Consider the following 15,825-nt stretch of genomic DNA (forward strand, 5'->3'; position numbering starts at 1 on the left):
GAAAAGCCCGCGCGCAGCAACGAAGACCAAACGCAGCCAATAAAAAATAATTATTATAATAATAATAATAAGAACTTAAAACAAAAAACAAATAAAACACCCAGCTCAGGTCATTGCGGTTTTACTCACCCTTTTCTTCTCTTCTCTCTCTCTCAGTAAGGTATCTCTGTCCACCAACTTGACCACAGTGGGCAGTCCTGAAAGGCCAACAGCCGTGAGACGAGGCCGAGCCCAGCGCTGCCCACACCACTCCCGCCCCCAGGGCCCCTGAGAGAAGCCGGGGCCTCCTTCCTGCTCGCACAGGTCAAATGTTAATTGTGCCGTGGGGAGGCCTTGCTGCTCAAGAGCGAGTACCCAGGAGTCATAAGACATTCGTCTGAGTGTTTAAAATCCAATAATTTTCCGTGCAGCCTAAACTCCCACCAAGTCGAAACACAAGCTGTGAAACTTGCTGACAATCCACACGACACAGGCTGCCTCCCAAGTGACAGGCCATGAGGAAAGGTGGCCAGTGGCCCCGCAGAAACGGGGGCGCCGGGCAGTCAGGCCACAGGAGAGGAGGTGCTGGCAGTGACGCCCAAGAAGGTACAACTACAGGTCCCCCGGGACCACGCATCACGGGGGGGTTCACCGCGTAAAAGACGAAACGTCCTCGGACCCGTCCCGGAGTTCTTCCTCTCAAAAGCAATCTCCACCCTGCGTCCCTCCCCCGACCCGGTGTCACGTCCAGAGAACCCACCTTCATGGTCTTCAAACCGCACTCCCAGCTCAGGCAGGACGTCGTCCCGCAAGGCATCGCTGAGCTGCAGGACCTCGGGGACTGTGGACAGAGGAAGCAGTTCGGTCCACCGGGCCCGGAAACGCCCGGGCCCCACGGAAGAGCGCCCCCCTGCGCCTCTGGAGGGGCGGGGCTGCTCCACTGGCCGCGGACGCAGGAGAAGCCGAGACACGGACGTCGCGGCCACTGGTGAGCCCAGAGCAGCCCCTGGACCCGTGGCCTGTGCACCGGCTCAGGGCCCTGCTCAGAGGTGGGCACTGACTGCAGAGGCGCACGGACTGGGGAAAGCCCTGCGGGCGGCAGGCCCAGGGGCACTAGGATTCTGCTGCACAGAAATGAGCTCCCCGGTCACTCGGGAAGGCGCCTGGGAGCGCCGAGCCCCCGCGGCCCTGGCGAGGCGATCTGAGAGAGGCGGCCGCGTCCCACCGTCCAGGGCCCCAGCCCAGCAAGGGATCAGAAGGGGCCAAAGGCCTGGGGGAGGGACCCGCGCCCCACCTCGGCAACACTCTGCCTTGGGCACTGGCGCTCCTGGCCAGCCTCGCCCCAGCCGAGGGAAGTGGCCACGCGGAGCTGGGCTTGAACGGGCAGCGGCCCGGGGCGCCTGGCCGGCCCACTGGCTTTGAAGCGCCTCTTCCAGGAGAGACGGCACACACGAAGCAGCCAGAGGGGGCAGAGCTGAGCAGACGGCTGGTGTGGCCTCTGGGCCTGACGGGCCTTCAAGTCTGGACAGTGTTAACCTCTGCACCACCTGGTTAGGGCCGGTGAAGGCCCAGGAGCTCGGGGGACCCTGGGATAATCCTGTAACGGCCATCACGGACGGCGCCCAGGGTGCCTGATGCCCAGCCAGGCCAGGGAGAGGCCGGCCCATTTGAACTTGGGCTTGAAGAGCCCCTATGGGCTCACCCCCAACTAAACACGTTCGTGCAGACGTCAGGAGAGGCTCACCCAGACATTCCAGCTCTGAGACCCTGACCTCAGGGTGAAGCAGATTCAGCTTTGGGCTAAGAACTGGGCCAGTGGGAACTCCTGCTGGTGCCGGTAAAGCCGACCCCTCCCGCCCTGCCCTGTCCCTCCCCGCAGCACTGACCACGGCCCACGTGGTCACTCACTCACCTGTGCTGTCTCCACTGTGTCCCCAGAACCCCGTGTGCTCCCGCAGCACTGTGCCGGTGCCCCACAAGGCCACTCGCGGGTGAATGAATGAATGCACGATGACCCGCACATCTCAGGGGATGCCCGAGCCCCAGCCACACGTGCAGCCGGCCGCGCGGTCTCCCACTTCCCAACGCAGGTCAAGGAAAAGCCCCGTTCCAGCCCCGCAGCAGGGCTGGTGGGACGAGGCCCTTTATATTTGGTCCCTCCCCTCATTCTGCCCCTCGGGGCCCCTCGCTCAGACGGGTCCCCCCAGAGCCCTGAGGAGACCCCAGGGCACCAGCCCAGGCAAGTGCCCAACGGATGCTTGCTCACCGTAACGGGAAGGGAAGCAGGCTGGCCCTACCATCATTGCCACCAACTCCCCTCCACACCCTCAGGCCCAACCCCGCCTCCCCGCCATACCCCCAGGGGAGGGACACCCCTCCCTGGGGCCCCTCAGGTGCCATCCTCTCGGTGGCCTCCACGAGGCTGAGACAGCGACCCTCACCTCCATCTGAGACCTGCTCCGGTCCACGGAGCTCAAACGTCCCCCCAGGCTTTCTTTCCAAACCTTTTTCTTACTTTAGGAGCTAGCTTTCTCCTCCACCCTCTCCCAACTTACATTTCTGAAAAGGGTCTAGTGCCCACAATAAAGAAAGAGTTCCTACAGCTCAATAAGACAAATGACCCAAATAAAAATGAGCAAAGGGGGACTTCCCTGATGGTGCAGTGGTTAAGAATCCGCCTGCCAATGCAGGGGACACGGGTTCGAGCCCTGGTCCGGGAAGATCCCGCATGACGCAGAGCAACTAAGCCCACATGCCACAGCTACTGAAGCCCGCGCGCCTGGAGCCCGTGCTCCGCAACAAGAGAAGCCACCACAATGAGAAGCCCGTGCACCACAATGAAGAGTAGCCCCCGCTCGCCGCAACTAGAGAAAGCCTGCGTGCAGCAACAAATACCCAAAAAACGCAGCCAAAAATAAATAAATAAAAATAAATAGATTATTTAAAAAATTATTAAAAAAAAAAAAAAAAACAAGCAAAGGGCCTGAATAGACAACTCTCCAAAGGAGACGTTCAGACAGCCAAGCAGCTGCTCGTCACTACTCATCAGGGAATGCAAATCAAAGCCACAGTGAGACACCCCTGCACACCCACCAGGATGGCTGTGAACAATAATAAACAGAAAATAAAAGGGGCTGACAAGGATGTGGAGAAATTGGAACCCTTGCGCACCGCTGGTGGGAATACATAATGGTTCAGCCACCATGCAAAACACTCTGGTGGGTCTTGAAAAAGTTAAACACAGAATTACCGTCCCACAATTCCTCTCCTAAGTGTGTACCCAAAACAACTGAAACAGGGACCCAACCTGATGCTTACACATGCACGTTCACAGCAGCACTGTTCACCAAAGGTGCAAACAGTCCAAACACCCGTCAACGGCTGAATGGATAAAGGGAAGTGGTATACGTATCTGGTGATTATTCTGCCCTAAAAAAAATGAAGCACCGCCACATGCTACAGTGTGGACAACCTCAAAAACATTCTGCTGAGAAGCCGGAGAAAAGAGGTCACGCACTGTGTGACTCCATTTATGTGAAATGCCCAGAACAGGTCAATCCAGAGACAGAGCGCAGGTTGGTGGTTGCCAGGGGCTGGGAGAGGGCGCGTGACCTTGGAGGGTGGAAACATGCTGGGACCAGAAGGAGATGGTAGCTGCACAACACAGGGAAGGCACTGAGCGCCACTGAATGGTTCACTTTAAAATGGCCAGGTTTACGTTACGTGAATTTCACTTCAGTAAGTTATTTTTATTTAAAGGGAAAACCCCAGTTGGATATTTTCCAGGAATTCAATAAACCAACTCTTGAACATACGGAACAAAGGTCTCAGAACAGCTAACCCGACCTTAAAAGAAGAGCACAGACGGGGAGCTTGCCTCCGGGGTGGGGTGGGGGGAGAAGCCCGTACATGGAGACAGAAGACGCTGTCCCCCACACCGCCCACCTGCCATACCAGCAGGAGTGAAGCCAAGGCTTTTGGGGTCTTCCCAATGCTGTGCAATTCCGGGTCTGAAGTTGTGGTTCCTGAGTCTGGGGCTGGGATGGAACCTCGTGCGAGGCCCAGACAGGAGCGGAGGCTGCCCCGTGGAGAAGAGGCACTGGGACAGCAGTGGCGATGGGCGGATCTGGGTGGACCGGCTCCCAGTGGTGGGCGCACAGAGACGGGGCAGCTGGCGGCTGGCAGGGCCCCTTCTGGAAGGAAGCAGCTGCACCACCACGACAGAGCCCAGCAAAGGAAAACAGGCTTCCCTGGACGTGGGCCACGGGGGCGACCTTCCCAGGGCACCTGGCAAAGCGTGCTAGCCCCGGGGACCTCACAGCCCTGCAGACGCCAAGGGGCTCTGACTCCAGGCTAGAAGGGAAGGAGCATGTCTCTGCGTGGCCACCTGCTGGACGCCCCTGCCAGCACCTCCCCGTGCCCTGCAACTGCGGCCCGCACCCTTCCCCTCGTGTACTGTCCACAGAGCCACAAGGCTCAGGGCGGGGCAGCCTGCATCCATCAGGGCTGGTTACTGCGGGGCGGGGCTGTGACACGGGAGTGGAAAACAGATGGGCAGTGAGCAGGGAGACCTTGTCGGGCGCTCTCAGAAGAGACACAGGCTCGGAGATGCTGTAAAAGGAGATGGGATCCATCCACAGATGAACGGATGAGCAAAATGTGGTCCATCCACACAATGGAATGTTACTCAGCCTTCAGAAGGAAGGGAGGGGCTTCCCTGGAAGGGCACAGTGGTTAAGAATCCGCCTGCCAATGCAGGGGACACAGGTTCGAGCCCTGGTCTGAGAAGATCCCACATGCTGAGGAGCAACTACGCCCGTGCGCCACAACTACTGAGCCTGCGCTCTAGAGCCCGCGAGCCAGAACTACTTAGCCCGTGTGCCACAACTACTGAAGCCCGCGCGCCTAGAGCCCGTGCTCCACAACAAGAGAAGCCACTGAAATGAGAAGCCCGCACACCGCAACGAAGAGGAGCCCCTGCTAGCCGCAACTAGAGAAAAGCCCACGTGCAGCAAAGAAGACCCAGTGCAGCCAAAAATAAAATAAATAAATTAAAAAAAAAAAAAAAAAAGGAAAGGAATCCTGACCCAAGCTACAACGTGGATGAACCTTGAGGACGTTACACTCAGTGAAATAAGCCAGACATAGAAGGACAAACGCTGTCTGATTCCACTCACATGAGGCCCCTGGAGGAGTCAGATCCACAGAGACAGAAAGTAGACGGTGGGGATGAGGGGCTGGGGGAGGGGAGGGGAGTGAGTGTTTAACGGGGACAGTTTTTTTGGAAGATGGAAAGTTCTAGAAATGGATGGGGGTGATGGTTCACAACAATGTGAATTACTTAAGGCCACTGAACTTTACACTTAGAAATGGTTGAGGTGGTAACTCCTATATTGTGTGTATTTAACCACAAAAAAAAAACGGTGACAGGAAATGGCTACCATCTCGCCAGTGGCAGAGAGGCTCCTGCCCCCCCCGCCAGTCTCCCATTCTGACCGTGTGCCCATCCCGGCCCTTCTAACTTCTTCCCAGTTTCCCAAGCCTCTCCTGGTCACACACCCACATTCCACGTCCCTGCTGGCCAGGCCTGAGCTCTCTGGCCAAATGGACTGTGGGCACTAAAGGAGAAACTGCTTCTCTTCTCTGTCGGTAGAGCCCTCCTGCTCTGCTGGCCCTGGGACAGGCCCGGGCCTGCTCCCACCCCGTCCCCAGCCCACTGCCTGCTGCCACCCCGTCCCCGGGCCCCGCCAGCTGCCACCCCATCCCTGGCCCGGGCCTGCTCCCACCCCATCCCTGGCCCGGGCCTGCTCCCACCCCGTCCCCCGGCCCCGGCCAGCTGCCACCCCATCCCCAGGCCCGCTCCCACCCCATCCCCTGGCCCCGGCCAGCTGCCACCCCATCCCCAGGCCCACTCCCACCCCGTCCCCCGGCCGTGGCCAGCTGCCACCCCATCCCCAGGCCCGCTCCCGCCCCGGCCCCGGGCCTGCTCACTCCTCCCTGAGGTGCAGCTCCCCTGGAGGCTCCCTGACCGCCTGTCTGGCCTCTGCCCACTCCACCCTTGGGACGCCCCGCCCGGATGAGCTCCAGGTGTGACTTCTCATCACACAGGGGACTGGGGCACAGCACACCAGGCAACGACGGTGGGGGTCTGCCCCGACCCCCGTGTGATCCCAGGCAAGGCCTCTACCCTCCAGGGGCCTCGCTGCCCACCTCTGTCGAATCACGAGGATTAAAGAAGCAACGTGAGGACAGCAGCTGGACCGGGCCCGGCACCTTGCAAGGTCAGTTTTAGCCAGGGTGGTCATTTGTGAGTCCAGACCACCAGAGTAAGCAGCAGACTGCCTGCCTGACACCACTCGCTGCCCACTTAACAACTGCTCAAAACTTGCCCCAAAGACAGCACGTTTGATCCCAGCTCATCCCGAGTCCCCAGGGCTGCTGGCGAGGCCCCGAACAGAACCTAGAACCGTCCCCAGCAGAGGCTGTGCGGTCACCACGGAGCCTCAGAGGGGCAGGGACGAGGACACATCCAGCCCTCACCCTGCAGACGCCCCAGAGAGCAGAACCGAGTCCCCACAAACAAAAGAGGTGAGGAAACGCTGGCCCCTCACAGTGTCCCCAGGCTCCGCCCAGCTGCCCTGCCCGTAGGCACACTTGGCGTCTAGACGTCTGTGTGGCTACCAGGACTTGATTGGGGGGGGGGGGGTCCCTGGATCTAGTGAGCAGAGGCCAGGGATGCCGCTCACCCCCTACAACACCCAGGACAGCCTGCAGCAGAGGACTGGCCAGGCGTGCCCAGGCCACGGAGCGCGTGACGGCCTCACCTCCGTGCTCACGGGCGACCCTCCGCACTCCTTCCCGGAACTCCGACAACACCTGCAGGTACGGCATGACTGTGGGCTCGAGCTGCGGAGGGAACATTTTGGGTCAGGGAACATTTTGGGTCACTGAGAGACCAGCCGCCCTCGTGTTTATGAAGGACAGAGCCCAGTACATGCGCCGCAGGGCAGGGCTGCCAAGGGACGTGTGGCTGGCGGACACCGCGTTGTGACCCGCGTCCAGGCTGCGCGTGCCCATCCCCGACCGTTGGCTCACGGACACGGGGGCGCCCCGCGTGGCGGCGCGGACAGCACAGTAAGAGGGTCCCCTTCCCCCCAGCGGCCTGAGTCCTGTGGGTGGGCCCGCCCATGGGCCCGCCCAGTGGCTCACAGGAGCCCCCTTGTCTCAGGCAGACGCACGGCTGTTAAAAGCCCGTCCCTAAGGCGACACTGGGCGTTCCCAGGAAGGATGGCTTTCTGAGGCTGAGGCCGTTTTCCTGGGCTGGGGCCTCCCTCCCACTGGGGCCAGCACCACAGAACCCGGCCGTGCTCAGGTCCGACCTGAGGCCACACACACGCCCGTGTACCATCAACTGTCTGCTGTCCACATGCACCCTCACGTCTGCGCAACACTGACCCACCCGCGGTGACACAGAGGCGGCCACGGGACGCAAAGCCCACTGGAAAAGGAAAACCTCAGAGGGCGAATCCAAACCAGAGAAATAACAACTTTATGGAAAACCTTTTTTGTTATATCTACCATCTAGACCTTGCTAGACTTTTGAGCGAGGTCTCTGTACCTCTTAATTAAGTCATTTGGCAGCTCAGTAACCAAAATCCCAATGATTAAATGCAAAGGCTGGTGAGGCCGCCAAGCCCTCAGCGCGGCCTAAGCCACTTCAGTCCCAATCTTGCGCGTGGGCTGAGGACACGCCTACTGGCGGGGGTGGGGGGGGCAGACTTCCAGGGTGTCTACTCTGCACCCCACGCGCCCGCCCGCACACGCACATGGCCGCCGGGGAGCCTTGCTGAGGGGAGCTGGCCAGCGGGCCCGAGGTCGGCCTGGAGGAGGGCCTCAGGCCGGCGCCCGCAGTGGCCCAGCTGACTACACTACCCGAGCACATGCTGTGGACCGCTCAGTACTAGGTGGTTCAAGACCTGCTCCTAAAACAATGCAGGTCTGGAAGTTAAGTCCGTGAACTTTCAAAGGCGTGACCTCGGGCCCGTCCTTCGGCCCAGCCGGCACCCACCACGCTTCTCGGGGCCGCTTATTCCAGGCAGCTGACTTCAAAGGGCGTGCTGAGGCGGCTCGGGAGCCAGAAACACCAGGCATCCAATGTTGGACGCATTTTTTTAAAGCTCAAAGGCAGACTTTCTTTAACCGAGGTGTTTCTAGTGTGTGTGTGTTTTTCCTTAAAGAAAATAAACGTCTAGTATTGCTTACACGAGAAAACAAAGCAACCACGTGGGTTTCCTTCCTAAACAGCACCAAGCACCACAGCAACAGCCACTTCCAAGGCTGACAAGGGGCCCGGGGACAGGGCCTGGCGTTCTGTTTTCTGGCGTGCAAGTCGGCTCCTGGGGAAACACCCCTGAACTCCGTCCGCAGGAGAGGGCGCCTCACGCCGTCCCTCACTGGGTAACAGGACTTTTGAAAGGTTTTGCCTTTTTACTTTGGACTTGACCCGTTATGTGTAAGCATTTACACGTGCCTTCTAACCAAATACTTAAAGAGTGTTCCCGACCAGGGGAGGAGGGCGGGCGCGTCTCAGATGAACCTGAGTGTGTGTTTGTCATACGTGATGGTCCTCCCGCAGCAGAAACCGCGTGTCTGCCCGGATGCCAAGTACGAAGGAGACACTGACAACCACCGGCGAGTTTTCTCACTTGCACAGACTCACTGGACAGACGGTTCCACGTGTTGTCTGCCTACAGGTGCACGCATGCCGGGAAACATGGGCACGGGACTCCTGACGCCCTGCGGCCATAGTGATGCCCGTGGCCGTGGTGATGCCCTGTGGCCATGGCTCAGCTGCCTGGGGGCTGAGGACCGTCCCGTGCAGCCTGGTCTTCCTGGGACCGAGCTCACAAAGACAACACAGCTGGTGGTGAAGACAGGGGCGGACTGTGCCCAACTCCCCAGCCAGGCTGAGACTCGGCCAGGTGGGGCCCAGGGCAGGCGGGACCTAGTGCTGGTCTCAGACGCCCCAGGAGGGAACACCAAATTGGCGGGGCGGCCAGCAGGGAGCTTGTCTGGGCCCAGGTGTGCTTTACTCACATTGAGGCTGGTTCCAGGTCCTCCGATGGGGAAACCCAGGGAGCTTTCCTCCTCTATGACCCCGAAGATCTAGAGGAGAAACAAGCATGCAGGACAAGAGGTCCTCAGAGATGGCAGGCAGGGACCGGTCCTCAAAACACGCCGCTGCGCCCGGGAGGGGTGGGCGGAAGTGCCGATGGCCTTGCCGGGTGGGGAGAGACAGAAACCTAGGCCTGGATGCCCGCCCTCCCACCTGCCCCAGGACGAGGCCTGGCTCCCGCTGCCCCGCCGGCCCCTTCCCAGCCTGAGCCGCTGGACCACGGAGCCCCCTGCAGAGGACCCGGGACTCGTCAGCACGAGGCGGGCGTGGTGAACAACATGTTAGGGCCACTTGTGGGAAAAAGCCCCTGTGCTTTTCAAACCTCCAGACGGGAGGGGAAAAGCTGAGGCAAAGAGGCGAAATTGCTCGGAGCGAGGGCAGGGGCGGGGGGCTTGCTGTCTCGGGCACAGGCGTGGCAGGGCCTGAGGACAGCGCGGCGTGGCTCCCAGGACCCGCGGGCCCGCCCTGGCACCGTCACGGGGGGGCTCACCTGCAGCATGTGCGTGAGGTACCGGGCGACGCTCTCCAGCAGGGCGCGGTTGGGCCTCCTCCTCGCGGCCTTCCGCGCTGCCATGTAGAGGTTGCACTGGCCGACCAGAGCCCGCATCTCCTCCAGCACGGTGCGCGTGTCGACGTTGTCACAGAGCGCCTCGTGAACCGCGGCCTTCTTGTCATAAAAGCTGAACGGGAAGCGGAAGAGGAAGGCGGGGGGCGTCAGACGGACGACCTCCCCGGAGCGGCCCGTTCTGAGCGTGGCTCTGCACGAACGGGAGGGACGGCGCCACCGGCCTCCCCGCTGGCGGGCGTGCTGCGGGGACCGGCCGTGGGCCCCAGAGAGAAAGCGCCGCCTCACCTCTCATTCAGCTCCATTTCCTTGTCTTCCCACTTCTCAAACTGACCGGCTACCTCGACGGGGGCTCGGAGGAGGTCCTTCACATTTAAGAAAAACTCCTAAAATATGAAAATTCCGTTTAAGAGCATTCAGACCTTTCCATCCCAGAGAAACCTGGGAAAGAGCTGTTCTACCGACGTGCCTCCGCTGCAGGTGCGACCTGAATGTCACACAGGTGTAGGAAGGGAAGGGAAAGGTTTTCCTGCGAGACAAGCGGGTCCGGTCTCAGCCTTCGGGGCCCCTGAGGTGCAGCCGGCGGGTGGGGCTGAACGAAAAGGCGCCACACGTGACATGAGGTGCCTCGGGAAGGTGGCGCGGAGCCGGCCTCCCCCCCGGAGCTTAGTGGCCTTGGCCGCGCCCCGTTTCCCCCGGGGGACGCGGGCAGCGGGCACCCCCTCCCCCGGTGCTGGGCCAGAGCTGCCGCGGGGAGGCGGGACCCACGTTCAGGAGCTTCTCGCACTGCAGCGCCGACTCCATGGTGTTGGCCGAGTAGTCCAGCGCGTCCTTCCACGAGTGCATGAGGAAGGCCAGGCGCAGCTGCCGGGCTGGGGAGAGAGGCGGGGCTCCTTAGCCTCCCGTGCAGCTCCGCCCCACGCTCCGACGACGACGACGGAAGCGGCCGGGCCCCTGTACCTGAGTGCTTCTTCAGCGCGTCTTTAATGGTGATGAAGTTCTTCAGCGACTTGGACATCTTGCAGCCGGCGATGGTCAGGTGGCCCGTGTGCAGGAAGTACCTGACCCAGCAGTCGTTTTCAAAGTAGGCCTGAGCGGACAGGGCGGGAGCGGGGGTCAGGGCGCCGCTGCGGGCCGGACAGAGGGTGCCGGCCGCTTTCTGGGCGCCTGACGTGCAGAAGGAGTGCCGCCCGGCGCGAATCCAGGCCTGTGCTGCCAAGGGCCAGGCTGCTCACACGCGAGCCGGACTAAATAATGCGGTTCGGAGCCCCTGGCGTGGAGGCCAGGCTCTGCTGGGGAGCACCTCGCCGCCCCCCGCGTGCCCAGGACGGCGACCTCGGCCCCTACCTCCGACTGCGCCAGCTCGTTGTCGTGGTGGGGGAAGCGGAGGTCGAAGCCCCCTCCGTGAAGGTCCACTGAGGCTCCGAGGAGGGTTCCCGCCATGGCCGAGCACTCGATGTGCCACCCTGGACGCCCCTAGGGACCCAAACGCGGTGAGCGCCCTGACCGCCCCTGCGACGGGCCGGGACTCGCTCCCCTGTCCACGACCCTCAGAACCCCTGAGCTCTACGGGAACAAGGGTCAAGTCCCGCACACGGGCAGGCGAATGGGCCCCAGGCTGTAAAGTTCACAACAAGCTTCGCGAAGGCCGAGGAATCCCCCGCTCCCGACACCCCTTCCTGCGGCTCTGGGCCACCAGGACTGCTGTCACAGGGGATGTCGGAGGGCGGATCCGTCCCCTAGTACCCCGGGTCAGAGACTGTCGGGACGGAGGGGCCTCCAAGGCGGTCCAGTGCCCCCACCCCAGCCATGGAGGGGAAGACGCAAGTCCCAGGAAGGGAGGGAGGTGACGGCCCCAGGCCCGGGCGCCCCATCCCGGGTGCTCACCTTTCCCCAGGGGCACGGCCAGGATGGCTCCCCGGGCTTGGAGGCCTTCCAGAGGGCGAAGTCGCTGGGGGACCGCTTCTCACTCAGGCGCTCGGCCGAGACGCTCAGGTCGCCTGCGGACACGGCAGGGGCGGGTACTCGGTGGATGGAATTGTCTCGGTCCAGGGACGATTCAGGTACTTGTTTGTTAACCTGGTCAAGCACTCCTTCAAGTTGACTGTGACCAGATTTTGGAGTTGCCCAGGGTCTAGTTACGAAGCCCTAACCGCAAGCTCAGAAGCCACAGCCTCACGAGCCGGCGTCCAAGGGCGACGACCTCCGGGGCTGGACCCGCACCCCCCGCCTCCGCTGCCGCCCCACCTCGGCCCCTTGTCTAGGATAACGACAGCGCCTGGCCCAGAGCGTGAGGTGCTGTTCTCACGGGCCTGCCTCGGGGACCCGGGCTCGCGCAGGCGGGATCTGGTACTAACACCCGGCGGGCCTCGGGGCTGTGGTTCTGGGGGGCGTGAGGGCGACCAGGCTGCTGTGTGTGGCCTCCCCAGCCTGGAGGTGGCAAATCAGGACACCCGTTGGTCCTCCCGTGTCCATACAGGGCAGTCGCGGGAAGGAGGCTGTGGACCAGTCTGAACCCAAGAGCAAAAGGGAGCACTGCTCCCTGGGCCAAGTTCAGTTTCCTGGGAAGATCCTCCCCCTCTCCCTCCCCACCCCGCCACCCCCCGTGAACGCAGACGAAGCCAGACAGAAAGGGAATCCACAGCCCCACGGGAGACCTCCCCAGACCACATGCTGGGCCCAAGGACACATCAGCCGCCTGAAAATGAACACCCACTGGTCAGCCCAGCCTGCAGGCAGAGCACCCCCGAGGGGGGACGCAGGGGGCGCTGTTTGCTGGGTGATGGGGCCTCTGCCCGGCACTCAGGCCCTAAAGGGCCTCACCAGGGTGCCTGCTGGAAAACTCCAGAACAGGAATGACTCTCATTCTTCTGTCCAGGCTGCAAAGGCAGGACGACTGGAAAAAGGCCACTTTGGGAGGGACACAGTGCAGACAGAGGCACTGCTGAACACAAAGACTGTGACGGTGAAACAGGCACTAAATGCAGAATACTTGGAAAACACGACAAAGAGCCAGGAAAAGGTGCCACAGTTGGAAACGCAGGGATAACTACTATTAACATGCTCGTGTCTTGATTTGTGGGTTTGTGGGTTTTTTAATCCATGTAAGAAGAACATAGACACATCCAACAAACAGGACAAGCGCCACCCTGGTCTTGTATCTATTTTCTCACTGTGCGCATTTTAACCACGGCGTCGGCGATGGCAGTTATTCAAAAACGTAATCTGACCTGGCGCCGGGACCTTCTCTTTTACCCACCCTTTACTGGACAGATAACATACCTTGAGGTTTTAAACTTTTCTTTATAATGAACATAGTTACTCACGAATGTATCTAACTTTAAAAATTAACTTTGAAAAAAAAAATTAACTTTGAAAAATTCTGTAACAGAGGATCTGCTCTGTCTCACACACCCTTCCCCCACTCTGCATTTGACACAAATGTCACTACCTGGTAACACTTGCTATTTGCTCCTGATGTTTTAGGGAAGAGAGATAAACCACACGATCCCTCCCTCTGCTTCCCCTCTTGGTGTCATTTCTGGTCCCCTGACATGGCTCTCCCCCCGTGCGCCCCATGATCTGAGTGGTCTGCCTCCGATGCCTGGCCCTGCTCTGCGGCCGTGAGTCTGAAACGCCGTTGGGTCGGATGGTCACGCTGTTAAACTAACTCGCTTTGTCTTTCCTCCATGTTTGTGTCGTCCTGTTTTAGGTTCTGATATCTCTTTAGAACAGAGCCCTTGAGGTGAAGATACTTGATCAAAACGTATGAACATCGTACAGTCATACATGACGGCATTGTGTACAGGTGTACAGTGAAGCTGCCTTTGTGTCCTGACAAAGACTCCTGAATCTGTCTAAGGCCTGAAGTCTGGGGAGACTCTGTCAGCAACCCAGGACTTCAGTTCAGTCCTGGACGGTGTCTCCTCCAACCGCAGCCTGGCAATTCACAGGTCTGCCTGGCCGCTGACCGTGCAAGGGCACACAGACAGAAGTTTACCACCCACTAAGACCCTCTACTTGTTTAATATCTTCTACAACGTCTAATACATCACATCTTTACAGCTACCTGTCCATTTATCTTCACATTTTGAAAATCTGGACATAAGGCTGGTATATACTTATGCTCTAAGTATACCTAATGGTGAAATTTAAATAAGGACAGCGACTTCGCTGGTGGTGCAGTGGTTAAGAATCCGCCTGCCAATGCAGGGGACACAGGTTCAAGCCCTGGTCTGGGAAGATCCCACATGCCACAGAGCAACTAAGCCTGTGCGCCACAACTACTGAGCCCACGCGCCACGACTACTGAAGCCCACGTGCCTAGACCCCGTGCTCCGCAACAAGAGAAGCCACCACACCGCAACAAAAAATAGTCCCCGCTCGCTGCAACTAGAGAAAGCCCACGTGCAGCAACAAAGACCCAAAACAGTCAAAGAAAGAAAAAAAAAAAAAGAACATCCTTCATCTTAAAAAATAAATAAATAAATAGATAAATGTAAGGACGATAAAATGTGAAAACTGTACCCGTGGTTAAAAAAAAAAAAAAACGATGAACATTTTTATGGCCAGAGTGCCTTCCAGAAACGCTGGTGGATAAACAGCATGTGTCCGGCAGTGTGACAGCAGCCCCTGCACTGCTCCCCCCGATTCCCTGAGGGGGTGAAAGTAAACACTTATGAAACACAAGGAGAATCCCGCCTGGTCCAGAAAAGGCACTGTGTCTCTGTTTAACATGTCTGGATCAAGATGGGCCTGGGGCTGTCGTTACACACGGTCACACTGGCTGCGCTGAGAACACAGCCGCTCTGAGCTGCTGCCCGAGCTCCTCACGGCAGGACAGCCCTGCCCACACCCGCAGTCTGGACTTCTAGGTAAGGACCGGGCTTCCGACTCTGGCCACAAGTTCCCGCCTTCCTCTTCCCACAGCCGCCTTACAAGCAACAGCTGCTCGCTCCTGCCCTGGGACGGGGGACTGCCCTTCCCCGCCCAGTGCCCACCTCCGGCCCTGCTCCTGGGATCGGTAAGTAAACAATCGTGTGTCTACTCCCTTTCTGGGTATGCCGCACGCCTTCGACCAAAGCACCCTGGGGTTTTCCCTCCGCAGCCTCCCCGCTGCCCCGCGTGGGTGCGTGTGCCCTCGTTCAGCACCGTCTGACTCCTCTCCACACACCCGCCTGGGTGTCCAGCACAGCCCACCCGACCCTTGGGTGCTCTGGGTGCCGAGAGATCAGCGAAGTCCGACCCCATGGCCGAGGCCCCGAGGTCTGTGCGCTTCTCAGGATGGCACTGCAGCCACTCACGCTTCCGTTTCTTACGTGATAATACATTTCAGGGGCTTAGTGTACAGAGCTCCTAGAATCCCTTTAGGTGAGAACCCACGGTCCCCGCGAAGCGAGGTGAGCCCGACCGTGTGGGGCGGGGCCGCGGCTCCACTCGGCTCTGACCTCGAGCCGCCGGTCGTTTACCTTCCCCCTCCTGCAGGGCTTTCTGATCCCCGACGGCCGCGGGCACCAGCTTCCCGTAGCAGTGGCCCTCACTGTTGGCAAACTTCACCGTGTCGAAGTAGACGGACCCGTGTGAAACGTAGCTGGAAAACAAAGCCATCGGAGGAGGCGTGACGAGGTGCGCGCGGGCCGGCCCGGACACCCGCAGGCCGTCGGGGCATCTGCTCAGCCGCGAGCCTCCCCTGGTTCGGCCACGCTGCAGGGCGGCCAGGAGGCTGTTCAAACAGACCTGCTGTATGGGCTGAGGGGCCGGGACAGGGACCCCACACTCCCCAACAGCCTGTCCCCCCGCCCCGCCCCTCACCTGGGTGTCACCACCCCGAGGGTCGCCCTTGCCTCTGTCTACACGCCACCACCTGCCCGGCCCGCCAGGCTCTGCCTCCTGGGAGCATGGCGATTACTGCAGGCCGGGATGCCCTGTCTCCTCTCGCCATGGCCCTGCCCACGTCAGTCAGCTTGGCAGTCTGGAGTTGCCCCACAGTGACCGTGTGACGTGGGGGGGGTGCAAGGAGCTGCTGTTCCTTTGCGAGAACCCACGGCCCGGTCCCTGTGCCGATCACTTCCTGCTGCTCCAAGGCCCCCGCCCACCTCACCTCGCG

The 15,825-nt window shown here is 60.2% G+C and overlaps 1 protein-coding gene across 2 annotated transcripts in view; it reads right to left on the reverse strand.

Moving 5' to 3' along the window:
* The window catches only part of CARS1 (cysteinyl-tRNA synthetase 1), a 48,431-nt gene that overhangs the window by 4,158 nt on the left and 28,448 nt on the right, over nt 1-15,825 (reverse strand). For both annotated transcript variants that reach the window (XM_057553316.1, XM_057553315.1), the window contains 11 exons: nt 15,188-15,309; nt 11,607-11,719; nt 11,067-11,195; nt 10,680-10,809; nt 10,488-10,591; nt 10,008-10,105; nt 9,645-9,834; nt 9,076-9,144; nt 6,804-6,885; nt 740-820; nt 130-197 (listed from right to left, as the gene is read on the reverse strand). In XM_057553316.1, the coding sequence (XP_057409299.1) occupies nt 130-197; nt 740-820; nt 6,804-6,885; nt 9,076-9,144; nt 9,645-9,834; nt 10,008-10,105; nt 10,488-10,591; nt 10,680-10,809; nt 11,067-11,195; nt 11,607-11,719; nt 15,188-15,309 (1,186 nt within the window). The remainder of the gene's footprint in view (nt 1-129; nt 198-739; nt 821-6,803; nt 6,886-9,075; nt 9,145-9,644; nt 9,835-10,007; nt 10,106-10,487; nt 10,592-10,679; nt 10,810-11,066; nt 11,196-11,606; nt 11,720-15,187; nt 15,310-15,825) is intronic.

Source organism: Balaenoptera acutorostrata, chromosome 9 (assembly GCF_949987535.1).
Source record: "Balaenoptera acutorostrata chromosome 9, mBalAcu1.1, whole genome shotgun sequence".
Lineage (NCBI taxonomy): Eukaryota > Metazoa > Chordata > Mammalia > Artiodactyla > Balaenopteridae > Balaenoptera > Balaenoptera acutorostrata.